This window comes from Artibeus jamaicensis, unplaced genomic scaffold (assembly GCF_021234435.1).
Source record: "Artibeus jamaicensis isolate MK-2021 breed Jamaican fruit bat unplaced genomic scaffold, CSHL_Jam_final contig_233, whole genome shotgun sequence".
Taxonomy (NCBI): domain Eukaryota; kingdom Metazoa; phylum Chordata; class Mammalia; order Chiroptera; family Phyllostomidae; genus Artibeus; species Artibeus jamaicensis.
In genome coordinates, this window is record NW_026521486.1 from 21,965,749 (window position 1) to 21,988,281 (window position 22,533).

At 38.9% G+C, this 22,533-nt stretch overlaps 1 protein-coding gene across 1 annotated transcript in view; it reads right to left on the reverse strand.

Moving 5' to 3' along the window:
• LOC119065710 (antigen WC1.1-like) overlaps window positions 1-21,898 on the reverse strand; it is a 41,078-nt gene extending 19,180 nt beyond the window's left edge. Inside the window, 6 exon segments of the mRNA XM_037167838.2 lie at window positions 192-506; window positions 1,687-1,776; window positions 8,025-8,342; window positions 8,436-8,744; window positions 13,614-13,928; window positions 21,832-21,898. Coding sequence (XP_037023733.2) covers window positions 192-506; window positions 1,687-1,776; window positions 8,025-8,342; window positions 8,436-8,744; window positions 13,614-13,928; window positions 21,832-21,898 — 1,414 coding nt within the window.
• Between the last annotated feature and the right edge of the window lie 635 nt (window positions 21,899-22,533).

Genomic DNA, 22,533 nt, shown 5'->3' on the forward strand with positions numbered 1-22,533 from the left:
TTTTCACATAATTTGCTGTGATCACAGGTTTTCTCATTTTTTCCTTTGAAACTAGATTGCAACATGTGAATTAAATCATCTTCATCTTACAGTCACTCATCTTAATGTCTTCTCTCAGATTTGAAAATATCAGTATCACTAACAGAATCCTACAGGGGTGGGATGGACACATAGAAACAGACAGTAAATACTTGCACACGTGATGTAAGCTTCCTCCTTTGGACCGCATGAACTGTATTTCCAAGGGTCAGAAGGGCACTGCCAGAGAGACATATCAGTGTTCCGACACTGGATTCCATCGACCCACCGGGGTCTAGAGCCTTCCCTAAAATTAACAGAAGTGTCAAGGGTCCCCCTGTCCCCACAGCCAAGGTGTCTGCAGATCGTGGACAAGGTCATGGTTTCCATGGGGCTGCGGCAGACACTGCCCCAGGTCCCATTGTAGAAAACTTCCAGCCACCCAGCACACTCCTGGTCGTCGTTCACCATCCTCAGGGCCAGGAATTCTAAAAGTGAAAGGAGGAAACAGGGCACAGTGAGTGGTCCACTCAAAGCTCTGTGTACTTTCTCTCTCCTAGAGGATGTGAACACTCATCACTGACTCTGCTGAGGAGACAGCCACTAAGTGGCAAGACTGAAATTTGTGTCTCTTTTCCCTGAGTTTGTCCATTTGTGTCTGTGTATCTCTACCACAAAGATGTAGTGGAACATGAACAGAGAGGAACACCAGCCTGGGCCCTCTGCAGGGAGAAGAGCCCAGTCCTGCTTCCGACAAAACTGACAGAGTGTGGATGGGAGTGTGGATAGTGGTGGCAGGTGGAATAAAGGACCTCTGAAGATTTCCACGTCCTGCCCTGTGGAACTTGTGAAATGTTCCCTTTTATAGCAAAAGGGACTCTTTAGTTAGTATCAAGATAAGGACCTTGGGATGACGAGATTAACCTGAGTTATCATGCATTAACCAGGTGAGTTCAGTCTAATCACATCCTTAGACCCACTGCCCTTAAAAACAAACTTTCCCAGCTTCAGTTCAGAGGAAAATGTGGCTAAAGAAGAACGGTCAGAGGGGGGCAGGGTTGTTTGTCTGAAGGAAAAAAAGGGAGCATGGAGCCCGGAATGAATGCACACCAGCTTTGGAAAGTAGAAAAGCCAGGGAGAGGAAGTCTTCCCCGGAGCCTCCAGAATAATGCAGCTCTGTGGACACCTTGGTGTCAGCAACACCTGTCAGGGCTCGGACTCCCATCGTAGAGGGCCCCCGCCTCCTCCCCAGCCCATGGACAATGTGCAGCACTGACCTGAGCAGATGACCCCCACATCCTCTTTGTGCCAGCAGTTATGATGTCCCCAGCCCTGGGAAGGGCACTTCCACAGGTGGGACTCTTTTCCTGTGCAGTTCACGTCATCCAGCCAGATCTGGCCTGATCCTGCCCCAAAGTAAGCAGAGACTGTGGCATTGAGGGCTTTTCCACAGCCCAGCTGTCTGCACACCACCTGGGCATCGTTCAGGTCCCAGCTGTCATCACAGATGGTACCCCAGGAGCCCTGGTGAAGGATCTCCACTCTGCCGGCACAGCGACTGCCCCCGTCCACCAGGCGGAGCTGTCTGCTGTCTGAGGAGAGAGAGACCAATGCGGCATTTACACAGAGAAAGAGGGGAGGGTTTTCTGGTCCAGTGGGAGCCCTCACCTGAGCAGTGGGCAGCGCTGTCCTCCGAGAGTGCAGAGCCTTCTGGTTCAGACAAGGAGTTGCACTGGGGTGGCACCTGCGTCTGGTTTCCTACAGAAACAATCGGAGGGTTAGCAGGGTTGAAGAGCAGGAACTTGAATTTCATAATAACCTAGCAATGGAGTCTGAGATGAAAGATGTAAGTTAAGAGCAATGTTAATATTCGAGTATTATCTAATATGTGATAATATTAGAGCTTGCATTCTTTATGGAGAGTTCTGTCTCTGAAAATGATTTCTTTTTTAAGTAAACTGCATGAAAAGTGAGTTTAAGAAAAAAACTGGCATGCATTAGTACTCTTTGGAAGTGTTGTAGAGCTACCAAGGCAGTGAGAATTTTAGGATTGAAGCAGTGAGAAAAAAGTTAAGAGCAGTGGAGTTGTTTGAGTTCTTTATATATTTTGGTGATCAAACCCTTGTTCGAGTTATCAATGGTAAATATATTTTTCCATATGGTTGGTTCCTTTTTCATTTTGCTGATGTTTTCTTTAGATGTGCAAAAGCTTTTAATTTTGAGAGTCCCATTTGTTTATTCTTTCCTTTATGTCCTGCTGCAAGCAGCCTAAGTGCCCATCAGTAAGTGAGTAGATCAAAACTATGGTACATTTATACAATAGAATGTTACACAGGAAAAAGAAAGAAGAAACTCCTACCCTTCTTGACAGCATGGATGGAACTGGGGAGCATTATGCTAAGTGAAACAAGCCAGGCAGTGAAAGACAAATACCATACAATCTCACCTATTAATGAAATCTACTCAACAAAACAAGCAAGCAAGCAAAAATATAACCAAAGACATTTAAATTAAGAACAAACTGACAGTAACCAGAGGGGAAGAGGGTAACAGGGAAAAAAGGAGAAAGTCATCAAGGAACATGTATAAAAGACTCATGAACAAAGCCAAAGCAGTATAGGATTGAGGGTGAGAGGTGGGGGTGGGTGTGTGAGGGAAAGTGATAGGAGAGGAAATGGAGACAATTGTACTTGAAGAACAATAAAAATAAAGAAATAAAAATTAGAAAAAAGAAGTAAAGGGCAGAGGTGAGCCACTTACCTTGTAAGAACTTCATCAATTCAAAGGTTATAGCTGAGACTCTGAACAGCTCAGCAGGGATTTTGCCACTCACGGTGTTTGGGGAACACAGAGTGTAATTCAGGGTGAGCCACGGAGGACCATGCCTGTGAACCAGAATCCTTGTACCATGGAAGGAAAAGTAAACTAAGAATATTCCTCACAGGAAGTGATGCTCAGCTTCTAATCACTGCACTTCCTTTTAAATAAGGCAACCCACCCTTAAATCAAGTTCCTGGAGGAAGCAAAATAAAATGCTTTCTGGAGGATTTCTACAACTTTTATCAACAGTGCCTGATATTTAAAAAATTCCCATGTAAAAGAGATCTCATGGAAAACCAAGACAAAAGAGACGACACTACAAAGATTTCCACAAGGCATCTTGGAGTTACCTGCCAAGGTAACTCCAAGGTAACTACCTTGGAGTTACCTGCCAAGGACTTTAAATAATCATGATTAAATGTTCATAGAATTAAATGACAAAATGAATATCTTGGCAGAGAAGTTATTATGAAAAGCAAATAAAAATTCTCAGACTTCAAAAGTCAGTAGAACTTAAAAAAAGAATGTACCAGCACATTAGACTAGCACATAGTAGAAATAGTAAACAGAAGATCAGAGGCAAATGTATAGAATAAAGCACAGAAAGGAAAATAATAGAAAATATGAAAAGGGGAACAAGAAACATGGCAAAAAAGCCTAACCTTCATGTATACTAAGTCCTATTTTTATAAAGCAATAATTGACAAAACTAAAAGTAGCAGGAATTAGAAAATGCACACAGTGGGATATTTAATACACCCATGATGATTTATTAAACATTTTCACAAAATCTCTGATAATGCATCCTTGGAGAAGTGAGGGCCATATCTCTTTCACTTGATCTTGGCAAACCTTCATGAGTTGTTTGTAAACAATAAAATGCAGTGAAGGCAGCACTGCTTAATTCTCAGCACTATGTCAGGAAAACCGTGTAGCTTCCCCATGATTCATGTAGGATATTTGCTTTATGGGAAGTCTGACTCTGCTGAGACTGTCATGTTGGAGAGGCCATATGCAGGTGGTCTTGTGGAGCTGAAGTACCAGGTGTTTTCCGTGTAAGGGAGCCATCTGGATTTCCAGTTCAGTCAAGTCTTCAGATGACTTTACCCCAGGTGACATCTAAGTGAAACCACATAAGAGACCCCGACATGGAACTGCCAAATTGAGTCTTTCTCAAGTTCCTGACCCAGGAAATCATAAGCAAAATGACATGTATTATTTGTATTCAGCTGCTGAGTTTTTTGGGAAAACTTGTTAGTCCATGTTAGTAACCAGGACACTTACTATGTTATCTAGAATGCTGAATAAAAAGAGAAATGTTTGTCCTTAACTAACTTCTACTAAATAGAATTAAAAATGTTTGTCTGAATAAGGACTTGAACATGGATGTGTATAGAACCTTTAGTCACAGTAACCCCAAACATGTGCCATGTCTTTTGGATCAAGGCAGTAGGCCTTGAGACGTTCTTAGAGAGACTATTGGCAGAAGCCTTATGGGCTTTGTAGCTTCTGTTGATGAGGGTTTACAGAGCTTTCATTATTCATAAAAACACCTGTCTCAGTAACTGAGAGAGCAAGCCAACAAAAATGACCAATCAGTATTTAAAATATATAATGGTGTGATTTAATAATTATGCATCTCATAGCTGCAGAATACATGTTATTCCCAAGGGCATGTAGGCCATTTAACAGGGTTAATTGTATGCTCTAGCAAATATGAGTTCCAAATTTTTTCAAAAGAAAAATTAAGAAAAGGTCATAAAAATCATAAATTTGGACTGCAGTAGAAATAAGCTAGAAACAAACAAAAAACCCAGTAAAATCAACTCTATCAAGGTATACTTTTCATACAATAAAATGTACCTGTATTAAGAGTACATTTTCATGTTTCGACAAATGCGTGCACCTATATAGTCAACCTCCTTCAGACAGCATGAACACGAACCCAGAAAGTTCCCATTTGCCTTGGGAGCCAATATGTCCCCCAACCCATGACCCAGTTCCTAGGAAAACATTAATCTGCCTTCTGTCATGTAGTTTGGGTTATGTATTGTAGAATGCAATCGAATCATGTAATATATATTCCTTTTTTACAGCTCTTTTTCTCAGCATGTTTTTGAGATTTACCTGTGTAGATGCATCTATCAGTTGTTTGTCCTTTTTATGGTTGAAAAGCCTTTCATCATCTGAACATACTACAATTTGTTTATTCAGTCTTCTGTTAATAAAATTTGTTTATACTTTTTGATTATTGCCAATATGCTATGAAAATTAATGATCAAATATTTCTGTGAGCCTAGGTTTTTATTTCTCTCAAGGAAATGTCTAGTAGCAGAATTGTTTGGCAACATTTAGAAGTATGTTTAACTAATTTCTTTTTCTTTTTCCAAATCGTTATATCCTCCTACCACCAGCAATGCATGGGGCTCTAGTTGCCCCACATCCTTGTCAAAACTGGAATTGTAAACCTTTTAATTTTAGTCATTCTAGTTAGGGAAGTGTTGTTTCTCTTTCATTAACTTTAATTTGAATTCCTTAATCATTAATGATGAAGTCTAATATCATTTTTAAATACTTAATGCCTTAAGAAATGTTTGCCTACTCCAATATCCCCCAAGTTTTTTCCTATGTTTCCTTTCAGAAGTTTAATAGTTAAACATTTTACATATAGGTTGGTTGGTAATCATTTTGATTTCAATTTTTTTTGGTGTGGTGTGAAGTAAGCGTTGTGGTTCATTTCTTATACCTGGGAGACATTAAGAATTTAGGACTTACTTACTTACTTAAGGATTTGTCTAGCAGGACCTGAGAGAAAAACTGATGAATCCAGTAGACTAACTGTGGATCATAGAAGTCTTAAGATAGTATTTGCTATGCATCAGCTCTATCATATATTAACAGCTCAAGCTGTACAGTAAGTTAGGGAAGATTGGTGTTTACTGATTTATCTGGCTATGCTTTCTGTTCTATCTACTTAGGAAAAAAATCAATCTACATCAATGTGGGATGGACTCCAATATCAATTTACTATTCTCCTACTGTATTTAATTCCCTTGTGCATTGTTCCAGCTGAAATGGTAGGACATTCTGCATAACAATTGTCCTGTATTCTTTAAAAAGTCAGTGTCATGAAATGTAAAGATTCAGAAAGTATTCCACATTAAAGGAGACTAAATGGACATGAGAACTGAATGCAGCACATTATTCAAACCTCCTTTTAGCTATGAACAATATCCTTGGATCGGTCAGCAAAATCTGAATAAAGCTTGTGGACTAAATAATAGCTTTATAACAATGTTCATTTCTGGAATTTGATCATTGTGCTGTGGATATGTAAGGGAATTCTTTGAAGTATTTTAAGGGTAAAGGGATATTAGGTCTGCAACCTACCAGTTTTAACTATTAATTCAGAAAGAATTTACATATTCAGGGAGGGATGGGGCAGGAGAGAGAGAGACAGACAGACAGAGAGACAGACAGAGAGAGATATTATAGCAAGATACTAACATTGGTAGAATGTGGATAAAGGGCTATCTGGAAATTCTTATTCTTGCAATTTTTCTCTGTGTCAGATTGGTGAAAGTAAAAATATAGAAATATAAAAGTTAAAAATGCTTCATAGAGAATTCATTCATAGGACACCTTCACTAAGAGAAATACTAAAAAACATCAGAAATATGAAATGCCTAAGAGAAAACCTAGTGAAAGATGTGTAAAACCTTTGAGAGATATTAAAGACCTAAATGAATGGAGAGATATACCACATAAATAAATGGGATGACTCAATATTTTCAAGGTTAATTATCTTCAAATCCATGTGTAGAATAAGTTTAATCTCAATCAAAATATCATTATACTTTTTTGGGTGAAAAATGACAAGCTGATTCAAAAATTTTATGATAATGCAAGAGATCAAGAATGACTGCCCTGGCTGGTGTGGCTCAGTGCATTGAGTGCTGTCCTGCGAACCAAAGAATGGCTAACATAGTAGGCAAAAAAACCAATAAAGTTAGGGGAGTTATTATAAAAGAAACTTCTTTAAAGTTTTCTAGACTTACTATAAAGTTACAGTAACTAAGAAAGTGTGATAGCAGTGCAGGGATAGACAAATTATACAATGGAACAGAACAGAATCTAGAGAAAGACTCTCATATACATGCACTCTATGACAAAGGTGTCACTGTAGTAGGGAAAAGAGTCTTTTCTGGAAAATATTCTGAGTCAATTGGTTATCCATTAAAAACTGTGGAACTTGACCCTTAGCTCACACCATACATAGATATTAATCCCCTAGAAGGATTGTACAATCATATGCAAAAGAAAAATAATTAAGCCTCCATAAGATACTCTTGGAGAATACTTTATGATCCTCAGGTAGGCAGAGTTCTCTTAAAAAGAATATAAGAAACCCTAAATGTACAGGAAATAGTTGATAAGTTATACTTTACTAAAATTAAGAACTTGATTAAACAAAGAACACCATACCATTAAGAGAGTAAAAATAAAAGGCCAAGGATCAAACATACAAAATAAATATACATACCTGTATGAAAAATTATTGTTATGGTAATTCCTAACACTATATTTGTAATACTCAGGGACTGGAAGCAACTCAAATCTACCATCAGTTGCATTGATCAATAAATACGTGGTCATGTGATCATTCAATGGAATACTCTATAGCAATAAAAATGAATAAAGTGCTGCTTAAACAATAACATGAATGAATTTCAAACACGATGTGCAGTCAAAGAAGATAGACACAAAAGAAAACATTTCATGATTTTGTATAAAGTTTAAAAATGACAATAATATTCTATGTAGTAGAAGTTACAAAAGTGGTCTTGACTGTAGAGGAGGGAGGGTAGAGTGAATGGTGGGAGGGGAAGGTGACTTCCTGGGTGCTTTTAATGTTCTCTTTATTAACCTGGGGTGGCGTACATGACTGAGGTGTACACTTACTACTTATATATTCTGTGATCATACTTAAATAGAATGTTTATTTGAAAAATATTATTGTTCTTAACATTCTTGCATTGACCAAAAAAGATGGCTGAACAATGAGAAGAACCATATTTCACCATGAGATACCTTACCTTTGAAGGCAACTTTTCCAACTTTCTGCTGTTAGGGACATTCATTCAAGAACACCCTTAGTAACAGGTAGCCTTTTTTTTTTCTCTTACCTGAACAGATCACAGAGGCTGTGTTCCCATGGGTACAGTCAGGAATGCCCAGGGCAGTCATTGGGCAATTCCACAGGAAGGACTCAGTCCCTGAACAGTGAAATTGGGCTTTCCAGATCTGATCACCTCCTCCCACAAAGTAGGCTCCTTTTGGGGTAGAGATGGCAACTCCACAGCCGAGCTGACGACAGACAACATTGGCATTGGCCATGTTCCAGTGAGAGGCACAGAGCATTCTCCATTCTCCAGAAATATTCATCTCCACTTGTCCTTCACACTGAGAGGTGCCATTTTTCATGAGCCACACTTCTGTGTATGCTGGTAGGAGAAAGCAGGATTTCATCAAAATCTCATGTTTTTCCTACCTCAACTGAATATGCAAGGAGGTTAAAGTCCTGCTCTGCATCTCACCTGAACAGACAACTTGAACAGCCCCACTGTGCTGGCCAGCACCTCCTGGACAGGGCACTCTGGGGCAGATCCTGAGCTCAGGCTCCTGCCCTTCACACCGGAACTCTTCAGCCCATGCCCGTCCACCTGACTCTCTGAAAGGCACATCCACCAGGACAGACACAGCTTTGCCACACCCCAGTTCTGCACAGATGACCTGGGCAGTGGGCCACGTAAAGTTCGCATCAGACACTGGAGTCCAGTCATGTCCAGAATGCACTTCTACTTGCCCTGAGCAGGGTCCACCCCCTCCAGCCAGACGCACAAATCCTGAGAGGAAAAAAACCAAACCCAGTGAATTGTCCATGATCCTGGCTTGGCAACTGGAAACATGTCATAGGCAATGGTGTGAAAGTTTTATGTTTCTGATGGTGGGATATGGAAAAGGATTGTGACAATTATTGTCAGAATTGCATTTTTATAAACACATTTCCGAGGAGAAATGCACACTTTGAAGTTGGTGAGAAATGAGAATTCCGTACCTAGTGGCCTAGCAATTACAGGGCTGAAGAAAATTGCACTGTAGAGGGCTTTCCAACTTGGGTGTAGAGGTATGAATAACTGAATTAACCCATAGTATAAAAAAGTTCTGGGAATTTTCTTCCTAGACAGGGCAATTCCAGCTGTTTGAGGCCTATTAAGCAGACAAGGTTAGAAATGTATCCTGAGATTTCTGGGGCTAGAATTCTGAGCAGCTTTATCTCAGTCGCTAACCTTCAAGTGACTGAAGATAGGGAAAATCATGAGGGTTGGATCCATGAGCACGTGCCAAACTATAGGCAGACTTATAGCTGAAGGGAGAAAATATAGATATAACCAGTCCAATTTTATGATTTCACATTTTTAAAATAATTTTTGATGGCAAAAATTCCAAGAATTTTTTAAGTGACCTGGTGTGAAAGAAGTTGTCCAAAGATGAGTTTGAATGTTAAGAAAGCTCTGAGAGCCATAGGAAAAAGGAGTGAGTGGTCCTAGTCATCTTTCTTGAACCCTAGGATTTGCCATTGAACTTGAGAGACAGTGAGTTTTCAGGGGGAATATGTAAGACAGCTAAGTCTGTTGATCACTTCATATTGGTTTTTTTTTCCCAGACTGGGGAATCTTAGCAATCATTAAGGAGTAAGAGTAATTGAGGTACGTTAATCCTATCTATACTCTAACTGTATATTCCTCTCCTACTTGGATTCTTGAGTAAGAAGACAGCACACTGTAAAAAAGGAGAGGGAGAGGGTGGAAACAGAGAGCAAACAAGCTATCATTTGGAGACTTCCAAATTGCAAAAACTATAGTAGAAAGATAAAAATATTTGGAATAAATATTTGTGAACAAGTTTTTAAACACATTTTATCAACAGTGCTCTGACCTTCTGCCACCAAACCATAAGGTACCAAGAGAAAAATAAATTTATATATATATGTATAATTTAACTATAATATAACTATATTAAACTTATATATATATGCGTGTGTATATACATATATACACACACATATACATATATCTGTATCTTTTGGAAAAGGGTTGATTGAAACAAAGACTCATTCTGGGGCACCCCTACCAACATACATTTCTTCAGCATGTCACCTAACATGACCCTACATTTTCATATTGACTGAAGTTGTTCACTTCTGTGATGTGACAAGTCCTCCCATTAGTCTGTGATTGGTAAAGAGATTTTAATATCTGTGCAAGACTGGTATTGCTAGTGAGAAGTGAAGTTTTAACAATTCAGTACTTTCATAGATGCCATTATCTGAGGTAAAATAATATTGGAACTCACTGCTGATACTATCTACTTGTTGTGTGCTATTTCTATGTTAATGGAAAGGTAAGTGAAGTCTCTGAGGGTGAGGGAAGAATCTGTCTGACATAGAGATTCTCACTGAACTTCTGACTGGCTTATCTGAGAAGAAAGAGTGAGTGACATTTTCAGGGTAGGCACTGTGCTTACACTGAGAGCGCCTGTCCAGCTCTTGACCCTTTCACTGGAAACTGGTCTTCCTGACCTGACCTGGAAAATGTCAGGACACATTTCCAAAGACCTGCCTAAGCAGAAGAAATGACACAGGACAAGTAGTTTTATCAAGAAATACTGAATTTAGAATTAATATGTTTAATCTAATACTACAGAACCCCCAAAGTACCAACAAAACAAAAATTGAAAGCTAGAAAAAACCCTAAAATTTGAAATCTGTGTCTTGCACTGTAGTGAACTGTGCTCACATACTGAGTCATAAATCTGAAGAGATATGAACATACCTTTACTTGAATTAAAAAGGAGGGAGGCACCCAAGCCCACACCAAGCAAAATATGGACTCTTTCAGGGATAAGATTAAAGATCAACAAGCTTTAAAAGCTGCAAATAATACTGGGGATCCTCAAGCACTATGTTCTTATTTTAAGCCAGAGAAGACAGAATCAGGGGAGGCTTTATCATAGGAGGGACTTGTTCAAGGTTGCAGAATTGAGGAATACTGTTGGCCCCAGACTTCACTTCCTCTGTGCCTCCTTATGCTCTCAATGCCAGTTCCCTGTGCCAGGTTGGTACAGCATCTCGTCTCCCTTCAGGCCCGCTGCTAAGCATATATACCATGGCCCACTCTCCTGGGTGATTCACCTCTACTCTTCTCTCCATTTTCCAAATTTAGCTTGTTTGCTAAAGAGACATCAACCTGAGTTACAAGAGGACTCTCAGGGGGCCAGGCCTTTAGGAAACTACTCTTTCTGCACCTGTGACTGAGTCTGGAAGATCCCCAATTTTCTGTATCTCAGCTTGTGCTTAGGGTTCCTTATGCCAGAGGATATATTCCCTCTTGTCATTATAGTTTTATTTTGTATTGATATTTATCTAGAGAATTGAGATAGCAAGAACGACCATGTTGGGTATCATCACCTTTCATCTAGGCTCCATTTCTATTACTTCACTTCTGGCTGACACTTCTTCTCTATCCTGTCTATAGCTGTGACTCATCTGCATCCACATCGACAACTCTGAAGTCTTTTGATGGTCAGCCTCACCTATGCCTGTACCCTTCTAGCTCCTTATCCTTCAATCCAGGATCCTACTATTCAGATTGAAACAGAGAAACTTGTCTGAGATGTGGGAAAGATCTCCATTTGTTATGGTATTTGGGCACTCAGAGACCCACACAGATCCAAGTGTCTTCTTAAGACCAAACTTGTCCCATGCCCTTGGGCTGTGCATTCCCCTATAAAGCCAGAGGTGGTCAGCATGAACTTTCCATCAGGATGCAGCAAAGAGCAAGGAGAGTGGGACACTGGAGGCCTGGAATAGGCAAAAATGGAGTCTCTGATTGGCAGATGATGAAAAGGGAGAGAGAAGGGAGGCTTCAAATGTGGCATCTCTAAACTCAATGCCCAGGTCTGATATTTAGATAGAAAAAAGGTATTTGGAAACAATATTGAGGGTCCATTTCATGTTGTTTTATTCAAAATACAAACATCTTTGTAGAGTTTGCCATATTTCAGGAACTTTGACAGGTAAATCACAATAAAAGAATGTTCTGATCTTTGTAGGGCTTTATTCCTAGTGGAGGGTAAACATGAGTACACAGGTTTAAGACCTCTGCTAAGTGTATGAGAGTCCTGGCTAGCACAAATGAAACAGCCTCTTCAGAGGGATTTGAATTAATCAACTTCACCCAAGGGTAAATGAAAATTATGGTCAGGTCTGTCCTTGTCTGGTGTCCTGTTATGTAGATATCCTATGTTTTTAGGCAAGTTACTGAAAATTTCACTTACTTGAATCACTGGGATCCTATTTCTATCACTCTGACCTTTTCCCTATGTAAACCTTGAGTCCACCTTACAATTCATTCTTCTCAATCCCTACAATGAGCCACACAGAATTCACATAAAGGTACATGGAGCCTTCTCTACACCACCTCTGGACTCTTTGTACTGCTCAGAGAACCCCAGATGTGTCCTTTGGAAGATCCCATTGTCATTCTCACCACCCACAGCTACTGGGAACCTCTTCTACCTTTTTCAAAATAGTTTGTTCCCTTACTACCATTCTTATCAAATAAACCCCCAAATGCACTGAGCTGTCAGGTAAAAACTATATAATTCTTACATAAAAGACAAATTAATACTTTATTACCTTTGCCATTGATTTGCCAGTGTTAGTGTTTCTCCAAAGTTTGAGTTTAAACAGATGTTTGGAAGAAAAAAATGAAGAATTTTTTCATGTTACAATGAATTGAGAACCTATGACTCAAAGCATTTCTTCAAAAGATCTTTGGTTCTACTGGCCAAAGACTACAAACATGTAGGCTTGAATTTGCAAAAGAGAATCGCAATTTGTCACAAATCCCCAAATTCCTCTCTGATTTGTTTAATGATATCCTCTGTGTCTCTATTTTTACTAATCTAGCCCAAAACAGTGTTTCACATGATATACACAGAAAGAATTCAATTCAGGAAAGTACATCCTCATTCTTGACCCTCCCTCTGTTAGGCTGGCTCACAATGCAAAGGGAATATGTGTAGTGATTTGCAAAATCACTTACAAAATCATTCTTACAAAAGTAAAATTTTAAAAAATCATAAAGATTGAATTTAATTGAGATAATACTAGAATGAACTATTTTGTTACCAAAGAAGGAAAGAATAGCAATTGAGACAATAAGAAGAAAGTAGAGGAATCCTATCATTCACAGTATTTTGTGCACTTGGTGATGATGGGTAGATGTCTCAGATTCTTTAGCCACCCATCTTCTACTGCCCCAGTGATCAGACACTAGCTTCCCTGGGACTTGCCATTCTTTCACCTGGTGGACAATGCCCTGACCATACCTGAGCAAATGACTCCTGCATTCTCCCCATAACTGCAGTATAATGGCCCCCAGCCCTGTGAAGGACACTTCCACACTTGGGACTCCTTTTCTCTGCACATCACACTGTTCGGCCAAATCCATCTTAATCCTACCCTGAAGTAAGTAGCCTTGAAGGCTTCTCTGCAGCCAAGCTGTCTGCATAGGTACAGTGGAAGGAAGCTTTCTTCTCCTCTGTTCCTTTCCTCAATACTGGCCTCTTCCCCTGACCCCAGGGTTCAGACTCTCATCCTTGAATGCTCCCATCTCCTTCCCAGGCAATGGACATTGTGCAGAGCAAACCTGAGCAGATCACGCCTGCATCCTCCTCATGCCAGCAATCGTGCTCTCCCCAGCCCCAGGAATTGCAGTTCCACAGGTGGGACTCCTTTCCATTGCAGTCTATACCACTCAGCCAGATCTGGCCCGATCCTGGTCCGAAGTGAGCAGAGAGCATGGCATTGAGGGCTTCTCCACAGCTCAGCTGTCTGCACACCACCTCAGCATCGTTCAGGTCCCAGTCCTCATCACAGATGGTGCCCCAGGAGCCCTCATGAAGGATTTCCACTCTGCCGGCACAGCGACTGCTCCCGTCCACCAGGCGAAGCTGTCCACTGTCTGAGGAGAGAGAAGCCAATGGGATATTTACACAGCGAAAAAGAGGAGGGTTTTCTGGTCCTGCAGGACAAATTCACTTGAGCAGGTGAGCTGTACTAGGATCACACCTGGGTCTGGTTTCCTATGGCAGTAATCAGAGAGTAATAGGGTTGAAAATAGGCAGAAAAAAAAAAACAGAAAAAATTAAGCAGAAAATAATGTGGCGAGTCATCTCAGATAGAAGTGTTATTTGGGTTCTATCAGAGTTCATCTTCTCATTTGCAGAGTTCTGCATAACACCTGTAAAAGATAGACAGGAAATGTTAGAATTTCTACCCTAAGAAGGTAAGTGAGTTTAAAATCATTGTTATGGGCTACCAGCTGGTTGGATTTCTTATAAACCACACACACTTTGCTTTCACTGACCCAAGAACTAGAAGAATAAAATTAAAGGGAGTGGAGTAAGGAACTGGAGTGAGCTCATCAGAAGTCTCAGGTAGCAGCCATCAGTTTTATCCCATTCACAAATGTTCTTCTTGGTATACAGTGTTCTGAGCTGAAAAATAGACCATGAGACAGGCCATGGTTTATTCCAGAATACTTCCATTATTATTCTAGGCTTCAGAATTTAGATCTGGATATTTAGTTTAAAAAATGCTTTTCTCTGAGTAGATTGGGCAACCTTACATGAAAGATAATGTCAGATGATATTGATTGACATTGACCACCTATTCCACTGGGAATCATATAATGTTGCTTCTTCTCCCAAACAAATGTAATCTTCATGTCAGAAGTTGCTATTATTCAAAATATGGAGTTATTTTTTTCTCTGGGGGAAATATATATTTCTCACTTGACCACAAAGCAAAAATAGTACATTCCTGCTCTGAAAATACTTGAACAATTTTGACAGATCTACGGTATTATTATTCTCTAGTTTTTACACAAGAAAAAAGGAATGTAAAGAGAAGGTAAATAATGTCTATCAATTTACTTCAAGTAACTGATGAGTAGACACTAAAACCTAAAAATTTTGTTTCCATTGAGAATGGAGGTGTTCACAGATGCCTGAGGAGAGAATGAGGACAGACTCCAGGAAGGACTCTGTCCCACCCTGTGGTGCTTAAGCCTGACTGCTGAGTGCAGAGTGACTAGACTAACAACTGAAGGAGACAGCCACAGACAGTAGTTCCCTGGAAGTCTCAGATGGGGTCAACATCCGACATCACCAGAGGTAGATCCAGAATGAAAAAAACAGTGCTAAGTACTAGAGTCTACTGAGACAAAATCTACTGAGGTAATCTCCATGATTTTTGATATTTTCTTTTCTGCATAGCTTTTTAACATTCATTTGTTGTCCATCAGGTTTGTGCATATTAAGTCACTAGATTTTACACTATAGTTTACTCCAAGTCACATATTTTGCCCCTCCCTTCTTTTACCCCATTTTACTGTCTTCTTTCCTCTCATTATTTTCATTTAAAATTTTGTTTTCTCTCTTGCTACAACTTGTTCTCATTTCACACTCTTACTATTTCTCTCCTGTCCAGCTCCACAAAACTAATTTTTATATCATTGGTCATCTCAGATCCCTTTTCTCTGCTATTAAAATACCCATGTTCTCTCTCCACCTTTAGCAATCTTTGCTAGTTGATTGTGGATAGGGTAGTCATTGTTGCATTTTTAATTTTTTTCTCTAGATCTTCACTAATTTTGTATCTTAAATCTCAAATTTTACAAATCCCCTCTCCTGCTCTTTTTCATCTCAAATTTTTAATTTTGCCCTGTGTTAACCTGTTTTTTCTTCTTTTTCTCTTTCATCCTGCCCTTTTATTTTCTTTATTCTCCTTTTTTCTTCTTTATTTTCATCTCAAATTTTCATTTTTCCTTGGCTTAGCCTGGTTTTCATTCTTCACTCTCAGCATTCTCTCTTCCTCTATCATTTCAAAAGCACTTCCTATTCCTCTAGCATCTCTTAAGCTTTTCTTTCTTTCTTTTTGCCCTCTTATTCCCATACAACCTATTTTAATTTTAGCTCATTTGTTGTTGATAGTGGTGGATCTTGCTCTCCAATTTGGCTCCTATATTTTTATTATTTTTTACTTTTCCCCTTACTTTTTCTTTTTCTCTCTCACTTTATTTTATTTTATTTTATTTATTTCAAACTCAATACTATATGCTTCCCTTCTCATACTTGATTCCACCTTCTTCATTTCTTTTTTTAAATTCATGATGTAAATTTTACTTTCTCTCTTTCCATTGCTCCAACTCCCAACTCTTACTAGTGCTCCTCCCTCTACCCTCTCAAAATTTTTTTCAGTAGGTTATCTCATATTCATTGTTTTTTCTTATAATAGTTTTAATCTCTTTGCAACCTTATTAATACTGGTTCATTTACTATTGATAGTGGGATTGTGGAGTGAGGGTTATTTTTGGGGGTGTGGGTTTTTTCCCTGGGCTTTATGGTTTTGCTCTGGCAGCATCTGCACAACAACATACAGGATGTGGTGGGCAGAAAAACTCTCAATCAACCAGCTGGAAGGAAAAACTCACCAAAGGATGACCCAACAATAATCAAAACTCGATTTTATCCAGAGAGCCAACATAAGTGGCATACAGGGCATCAAAAAGCATCAAGTTCTGGAGATCAAGCAGTTTCCATCACTGAATCTCACAGGTCTCCCACCACAGAAGTTCGCCACAAACTCAGGGAGTCAAAACAGATCAATTTAACAAGCAGAAGGAAACAAGAAGAGTCTCACCAATAATAGGAAGACAAAGAAACAATCCCCAAATGAAAGGAAAGGAGGAATCCTCAGGAAGAGTGCTAAATGAAATAGAGGCAAGTCAACTATCCGATATTGCATTCAAAACATTTGTTATAAGGAAGCTCACTGAGGTCACAGAGAATTACCAAAAACTACAGGGAAACTACAAGGAACTTACTACAAACTCTATCAGCATAAAAGAGGACAAAGAAACTATCAAGAGCCAAGAGGAAATGAATAATACAATTTTTGAATTGAAGAACAGAATAGAAGAAATCAAAAGCAAGCAAGGTAAAGCAGAGGATCAAATCAGTGAGCTGGAGGAAAAAGTAGAAAAAACTTCCAGAAGGACCAAAAAAAAAAAAAAGAAAAGAAAAGGAAAAAAATGTAAAAATAATAAAGAGGGGTTAAGGGAACTGCAGAACAACATGAAAAATAATAATATCCATATAATAGGGATCCCAGAAGGAGAAGATGAATGGTATCCAAAAAACCCTAGAAAACATAAAAAAAGGTGAAAGGTATTAGATATTTGTTGATACCACATAGACTGTATATGCTAAAACAATAGAGATTATTTCAGTGTTACCAAGGATCTACAGCTTTTTTTTTCTTTATAGGATTTTTTTCTTTTTCAAAATGATTTTATTTATTTATTTTTAGGGAGAGGGGAAGGGAAGGAGAAAGAGGGGAAGAGAAACATCAATGTGTGCTTCCAATGATGTAGAAACATCATGTGCCCTACACTGGGGACCTGGCCCACAACCCAAGCATGTGCTCTGACAGGGAATTGAATCAGTGACCCTTTGGTTTGCAGGCCCATGCTCAATCCACTGAACTACATGAGTTAGGGCTATGGGAATTTTTCAATTCAGTTCATGGGTTAATAGCACAAAATCTGGGCTTAAGCAATGCAGAGGACTCCTGTTGGGATAAAAAAGCCAGCATACCTTTGGGGGTTACCTGGTGCTAGAGTGACAAAGTTGGAGGCTTGCAGGCTACTCTCACACAACAGGTTTTCTCCTCAAATGTTTGCCCAATATAAAAACTGAGAAAGGCAGGAGGCCAAAGGACTAAGTCAAAAATTTTGAAAAGCAGAGTGGATATTCTCTCATTCTCTTGGGTGCTAAGCTACCAAAACATGCAGGCTTTCAACTGAAATCCCTCTGATCCCATGCATAAAAACAGGAAAAAATCAGAAGTAGACTGGGTGTTGCTAAAACTGTAACCCAGACTTGTTCTAGCTTGTATTTAGATATTTTGGTGGTCAGCACCACTACCCCACATGTCTAGCAGAACAGAAGATGAATCCTTTCACATATTAAAAATATACCTGGAGTATTTTATCTTTTCCATATAAATTTCTAGCATAAAAACAACTTACATGAGATGTAAAGAGAGGGGATTATATGATGAAATAACAAAGTGGAAAAATAAGAAGAGACAAAAATCCAAGATAAAGATGGTGAAGTTAGCAGATAAGGGTTTTATCTATCTAAAACCCTTTATCTATAAGGGTTTTATCTATCTATTCAAGAAAAAAGAGGAAAGAAGGAAAAAGGTAAAAATATGAAAAAATAAATGAAGAATTATAAATATATAAAAATCAAAGTCACAATGCCAACTGGAAATAAAATGTCTAGAATTAAGAATTAAATTAATTGGGTTTTCTATGTACACTATCATATCATCTGCAAACAATGACAGTTTTACTTTCTTCTTTCCAATTTGGATGCCTCTTATTTCTCTTTCTTGTCTGATTGCTGTGGCAAGAACTTCTAACAGTACTTTGAAGAGAAGTGGTGAAAGCAGATACTCTTGTCTTGTTCCTGATATGTCCCCTAGAGCAAGGGATATAATGGAAAAACAAACAAATGAGACTACATACAATTAAAAAGATTTTTCATGGCTAAAGAAAGCATAAACAAAATTATAAGAGAACCAACTGTATGGGAAAAAGTAATTATCGATGATACCTTGGACAAGGGTTTGATCTCCAAAATATATAAAGAACTCACACGACTCCACACCAGGAAAACAAAAAATTCAACTAAAAAATGAGCAAAGGACCTGAACAGACACTTCTCCAAGGAGAACATACAGAGGGCCCATAGGCACATGAAATGATGCTTGACATCACTAGGCATCAGAGAGATGCAAATTAAAACGACAATGAGATCTCACTTTATACCAGTCAGAAAAACCATCATAAACAAATCAACAAACAACAGGTGCTGGCAGGTCATAGAGAAAAGGGAACCTAGCCCACTGTTGGTGGGAATGCAGACTTGTGCAACCACTGTGTAAAACAGTATAGAATTTCCTAAAAAAACTGAAGATGGAACTGACTTTTGATCCAATGTCCACTGCTGGGATCATACTGGAAGAATCCTGAAAGACCAATTCAAAAGAATTTATGCACCCCAATGATCGTATCAGCATTTACAATACCCAAGTGCTAGAAACAGCCTAAGTGCCCATCAGTAAATGAGTGAGTCAAAAATGATGGTACAGTAACGCAATGGAATAATACACAGCATAAAGAAAGAAGGAGCTTCTACCATTCACCACAGCATAGATGGAACTGGAGAAGATTATGTTAAGTGAGATAAGCCAGTCGGTGAAAGACAAATACCATATAATCTATAAGAGGAATCCAATGAACAGAATAAACTAATGAGCAAAATAGAACCCTGGGTATGGAAATAAAGAACAAACTGACAGTGACCAAAGTGGAGGAGTAAGGAGTATAACAGGGAAAAGAAGGGGAATGGTGAAATCAAGGAAGATGTATAAAGGATCCCATAGACAAAGACAATGGAGGGGAGGATTAAATGTGGGAGATGGGGTGTAGGTAGGGCAGGAGAGAGTAATGGGTGAAAAATGGGGACAACTGTAACTGAACAACAATAAAAAAGAATTAAATGGATAGGTTAAAAGAGTTTTAGGTAGAATCTAAACTCTCAACTTAAGACAGAATTAGTGACTTAAAGGAGAGAAGAAAAGGAGGATGAGGGATGGGGAAACACACAGAGGGAGACAGAGACAATTAGAGCCTCAGAAATAATATCTGAAGAAATAATGGTTGGGAATCTGAAAAATGAATGAAAAGTATAACACATATTCAAGAAGCTCAAAGAAACCTAAGATATGAAAAGCCCCATGCCTCGTAAAGCTGTTGAAAATTAAAGAAAAAGAGAAAAATCTGGGATAATAACAAATGTGTCTAATATAAAAAAGGAAAAAAAGAAGAGAAAAAGGAATATAAAATGTGTGGGTCAATTACAAGCAAATGGAACACACTAACCAAACAATATCATTAATTGCATTTAATGTAAATGTATTAGATACTTCAAGCAAAAGCCAATCTAGATAAAACAACAAAATTAGAGTAAATGCTATATGCAAGACACCTTATATAGGAGGGCAAAAAAAGGTTGAAATTTAAATGATGGAAAAATGTATTTATATATGTATACACTATCATTAAATGGAGCAGTTATATCAATATCACAAGAAAGTAGACATCAAAGAAAGGCACACTAATTTAATTAAGAAGAGAATTTCCATGAGTATAATGGAAAGCCCTTAATACAGATAAAAATACCAAAATCAATCTTTATTAGCATATCACCCAAGCCCAAGGAACTGGAAGTTTCAAGAAATATAACAAAGGTGTGAGAAACAGAAATTCTTGCTCCTGTTGGGAGGAGTAGAATTTCCCAAAGAAAAGAGACAAAGACTTCTAACTGGAAGGGTTTGAAATAAAAAGGAAAGATGGGAGTAAAAGACAGAAAGCTGTACTTGAACAACAATTTAAATAATTAAAAAAAAAAAAGAGGAAAGTTGGGTTAAAAAAAGGGATAGAGAGGTGAGGAGCATTGCAAAAGCAGCCACAGACCAAGGCCTACACCTACAAGAGCCAGCTCTCCAAGCACATGGCTAGATTATTCACATTTTAGGGGCTTGCACATTGATATCTTGAGTCAGGGGCCCAATGGGGGACAGTTTTCATAGAGGATCTGCGGGAACTATAAAAGAGACAACTCACTATAGGATGTTAGTAAGGACAGGATTCTTTTGAATTAGCAGCTCTTTTAGGATGTCACAGAACAAGCTCATGTACCCCAGTGGGTCAGGACAAGGTTGACCAAGAGAGGTACATCCTGAAGTCTCTGAGGCTCCATTCCCCTTCTGCCTTCAATGCTAATATTAATTCACCCACAATCACCTACATTTGGAATCACTTTTCTCTGTTGCATAATGGGGTTTGAGGACCATCAATCCAAGAGTTAGGAAAAGAAAACATCACAGACAGGAAGGCAAAATTTCTGCCAAGAACCCAATGCTGGGGAAAAACTACAGTAAAGCAGAAAAATACCAGAGCTGTGGGTTTGTGGGGAAGATAAAGAATCTCAAAGTCAGGCTTAGACTGCAGGTGCAGGGTTATCTGGCAATATAATTATAGTTCATGTTGGGAAGGCTTTCATGATAAGCAGGAAGGTTTCCATCTCTGTCCTCATCATATGCACATGCACATGTATCATCGCCACCACTATCACTTTCTCCACCAAGTCCAACTGTCTGGCTTAGAGAGTGTGAGTTCTATGAATTCCTATCTAAAATGTTGATTTCCCTGGGCAGACACACTCTTGCTTTCATGTTTAACCTTCACATACTCTTCAAACTTCTCCCCACCCATTTCTCTTTCTCTTTCTTTCCAACAAACACATGTACACATATATACACATACACGCAATCTATTAGCTGAAAGAGCAGACATACCAAAATACCAGTTGAGAGAGACATAATACAGAATAGAGGAAGGACAGATCAGAGACCCAGCCCGGGGTAGACACTCAGCCGTAATCCACTGCAGAAGGTGATTTGAGCTTTAGGTGTCGGAGAGGCATGAAACACAGATTTGGGTCAATCTGAGAACAAGGTTTACATCTCTGCAACATCTCACATTTAAACTTGAAAAGCAGGGTCCCCACAGGATAAAAATCAATGTTAACTGTCACTAAAGATTACATTTGGTGAAAACCAATGATTTATAAGGAGGCGTTCTCGGTGCAATTCTAGGGATCATCTCCCCAGATGGTTAGAGCTAATCCAGTATCACTGCTGATTTTAAGAAGTGAGGCTACGCTTACCTTGAGCACTCGCTAGGACACTGACGAGGGAAAAAGCAAGTCCTTGGAGAAAGCAGTTTCCATTCATGGTCGTTATGATCCTCATGTCTACAGGTAACAATCTCAACTTTCTCAAACTGTACAAGGATCCTCCTGATCATTAATGGGGACTCCTACAGCAGAAAGGGGGTTATATAGTCCCATTGCCTGAATGGCCATCTTCCAGCAGCCAATAGAAACCCTAGTTAACATCTTCCCTGCCATTAGAGACCATATAAAAGGAAATTTTCTGAAATTCAAACACCAATTAGATGCTGAATCTTCAAATATCTCCTTATATGATTTACAAGGTTTTCTAATGTCAGGGGCTACTTTGTCCACCCTCCCCTCTCCTACAAGAAAATGTAGGGAAACAGTAAATCTATACAGTAAATCTATAGTTAAAAAATACAGTAAATATATAGTTAAAAAATACAGTAAATATATAGTTAAATACAGTAAATACATAGTCACAGTAAATCTATACAGTAAATCTATAGTTAAAAAAATATGTGTGGCTTTCTCTTCACCCCACAGGTCTGGCTCAATGGCCGGCTCTGTGCAGCTGGTGAGATCAGTCAGATGCACTGTTTCTGGGACAGTTCTACCACCCCATGGACCAAGTGAAAATGATTTTTGTTAAATTCGGTCTAGATCTTCAATGTCACATGTCGTGGGTGCAAA